This window comes from Punica granatum, chromosome 6 (assembly GCF_007655135.1).
Source record: "Punica granatum isolate Tunisia-2019 chromosome 6, ASM765513v2, whole genome shotgun sequence".
In the NCBI taxonomy this organism is placed as follows: Eukaryota; Viridiplantae; Streptophyta; class Magnoliopsida; order Myrtales; family Lythraceae; genus Punica; species Punica granatum.
Genome location: NC_045132.1, coordinates 1,156,096 through 1,159,478, shown reverse-complemented (window position 1 = coordinate 1,159,478; position 3,383 = coordinate 1,156,096). Strand labels below are relative to the sequence as shown.

Here is a 3,383-nt window from a genome sequence, read left to right as displayed (position 1 = left end):
ACAACTTAGTGAACTGAATTGAATTAATTGAGGTCCCTTTTTTTTGCTCGAAGAATTAATCAGGATACCATATGTTTCAAAATATCAAGGTGGACATTGAAAATTATCATTTAATACTATGAAAAAAATCAAATACAATATGAAAAAAGATACTACAGATATTGAAACACGATGGCCTTGAGCCAAATCACGGGAGTTCTTATCATGACTAGTTCCTCGAGCATCAAAGAAAACTCGCCTATTCATAGGCTACAAGAAAATTTGAAAATAAATTTTGAAAGATACTAGTAATAGTTAAATGGGATCTAAAAACTCCCAAAAATATTAAATACTGGACTAATTGATATGATCTTATTCTGATATATTATATTACATTTCCTAAATAAACCAAAAAATTTATCTCTGTAATACTTCCTCTCAGTATGAGCATGTAGCGTAGCAAAATGCTCGGGAACTAGTTTGACTTCAATTAGGAACTCTGCCTCATTTAGATGTTCCCATCTTATTCGGTAACCTCCCGCAGTCATAGTATGCAATATTCATAAGCTTGGTTAGGATAGTTTTATAGAAGACGTCCCTAAGGAACTTCATCCACCACCCTGACCCATCTTGTTGAATCCAACCTGACAGGAATGAGGCTGCGATGATCCACGCGGTCCGCCACCTCCTCTCTCTGACATACTTTCTGAGGGCCTGCCCTACGTCTTCTAGCCTAAGCTTACCATCAGGTCCAATCGAGTTCCCCATGTGTCGACCCAGAACAACAGCATCCTCAAGGGCCATGCAGCCGCCTTGCCCGAGGTCAGGGGTCGTTGGGTGCATAGCATCACCAACTACTGTGATGTTTGTAGCGTTCAGATTTCCGAGAACAATGTCCCATGGGTATCGGAACACGAGTGGTGCCCACGATAGCGTTGATAGATCCGATTGTTGGACGACTTCAAGGTAGGACATGGGGAAGTCTCTAGCCCACTTTTCCGTTACTTCTTTTTGAATTAATTTCGGGTCGCTTCCAATGTCTTCGCCTGAAAGGACAAAATATACGTATAATTATAACCAAAACGATATTGTATCTTTCCCAGGGAATTTGCCCTGTTTCCTACCGTAACCCAAAAAAAAAAACGATATTGTATCAATTTGAGCCACAACTTTTCATACTTCGAGTTCCACCTTCCCTTACCTCTTATTTGAACAAAGCATTAGGCCAACTTAATTATATTATTAAACACTTAAAAATTAAGCACTTGATTTTTAACACTTAAAATAAGTCCAACCAATTTGCCACTGAAATTAGATTTTATGGTAGAAATGAAGAAAGATTTTTTTTTTTCGGCTGAGAAATGGAGAAAGATGTTAATCACCTTTAGTTGGTGTCTTGCAAACAAAGAACCAATAGATTTCATTGTCATTGAGAGGAACAAAAGCGGCCCTCTTGGACACATCCACAAATTGCTGAACAGTACGGCCCAGCCTATGGCCTTCCGGATACACAGAAAGCCCACGAGCCGCCGACCTTCCCGAATGGACCGGCGGACGGAGTTTCAACCGCCTTGCAATCATTGAGTGAACCCCATCGCACCCTATCACCACCTAAATTAGACCGATAGGAAGAAAAAAGAGAATTTATCAGAAATTCAAAGACGACTAGCTCGTCATAGAGAAGAAATTGAAAAACAAATATAATTTGTTTATGACACGGGAAATGATATGAAAAGGTTCAGAACCTTAGCCTTGATTATGGCTCCATCTTCAAGTCCAAGAACCGAAATCCGATGGCCATCCTCGACTTGGGACTCTATGGAGTTGAGCTTTGAAGAGAAGCGAATTGTACTCGGAGGAAGTTCATCAGCCAGTGCTTGTAATAGGATCTTTCGATTTACCGGTCTTGGTCCACCTCTGCATCAAGCGAGCATGCATGTAAATATTTTTGCAACCAAAACATGCAAAAGTACACGTTAGATTCGACAAACACAACGAACCGAATTGACGGGAATTAGCAACAAGTTTGGGAATAGCACCTCTTGCTGGGAGCAAAGAGCATGAACTGCTGAGTTGATTTGGTCTTGACATCGGTAACAAATCCACTGAAACAGAAGATATTAAAGAACAAACAATTAATGAAGCATAAATTAATACTTTACTTCTAATAGAAAATTGCATGAACTTTTAACCTAAAAAGGAAAAAGATACTTTTCTATGGGAGCGTAGAGCGGGGTAAGCTTATCAGCGATGCCAAGGGCATCGAGGGCAAGCCAAGCGTTGGGGAAAAGCGTGAGGGCTGCGCCGATCGCCCTAAGCTCGGCTGCCCTCTCCAGCACCACCGCCTTGATACCCACCCTCTTTAGGGCCACCGCAGTCGCCAAGCCACCGATGCCAGCCCCGACTATAACCACTTCTTCCTCCATGATTGTGGGAGGGACAAGATATGTATGGCTATGTTTAATGTGATGAGCCCAGTGGAAAGATATTATCAATTTTTATATGATGAGAAAGGTCCAAGTGGCCATTATTATATTTATATATGGATATGGATTATTCATGTTGAGAGGGACAGGGCATCCATGCCGCTTGTGGATCCCACAAAGGTCTTGGACAAGTCCGTTAGCCCCCAAGGCAATATGTGAGTCCATTGTTGCGAAATTGAATAGGCTTGTAAGCTTATAAAGAGTTTGATTTCGATTTGGCTGTTGGATGTGTGGTACCGTTTTACTCCTCATTGAGGTTCAAATTCCTCAGGGTTAAGTAGCATGTGTAATCATGCGAATTTTTATACGCGAGATGACCGATCTATAATTGGTCCTAATTAACATGTAAATTCGTCGAGACGGGTGCAAGCTAATCCAAACGCTCCTTGAGAAAGCAAGTATAAACCCGAAACCAGCAATGACCTGTTGACTACTACTGTCCAAAGAAAAAAAAAATACTAGATAGTTCTGAATTATTCATCTATATTATAAAGTGAAAGACCAATCTTGGGTAAATTGACAAGAAAATCCTTCCATAATCTTTTAAAGAAGCTTATTAAAAGAAAAGGGGTTGTAAAAAGCGATTCAAGAACTATCATGGACCACATGATATGGCTTCATAGATTGTATTATTGAAGTATCCGAACCCAAACGATGTATATGTATGTATATATATACATACATATAAAATTGCATGTTCTAACTTTGTAGTTTTGTCGTATACAACTGTAAAATATCCATTAGGCCTATAAGCAATTGGATCCATCTCCAATCCAAAAGTTCAAGCTGAAAGATTGAGATACCCAATTTCTTATAAACCCATTGGATTCTAATATTTTCTCACTTTTGTCTCAATATTTTCATAATTTCTCAAATTTATCCCAACATGTTGGGATAATATTGAGAAAACAGAAAAAG

The 3,383-nt window shown here is 39.6% G+C and overlaps 1 protein-coding gene across 1 annotated transcript; it reads right to left on the bottom strand.

Moving 5' to 3' along the window:
• Window positions 1-291: 291 nt before the first annotated feature.
• LOC116210429 (monooxygenase 2-like) lies at window positions 292-2,459 on the bottom strand. Its single transcript, XM_031544296.1, has 5 exons — window positions 2,191-2,459; window positions 2,019-2,084; window positions 1,725-1,896; window positions 1,362-1,590; window positions 292-1,025 (listed from the first exon to the last, which is right to left on the bottom strand). Exons 1-5 carry the CDS (start codon window positions 2,403-2,405, stop codon window positions 484-486), a joined length of 1,224 nt encoding a protein of 407 aa, XP_031400156.1. The 5' UTR covers window positions 2,406-2,459; the 3' UTR covers window positions 292-483.
• Between the last annotated feature and the right edge of the window lie 924 nt (window positions 2,460-3,383).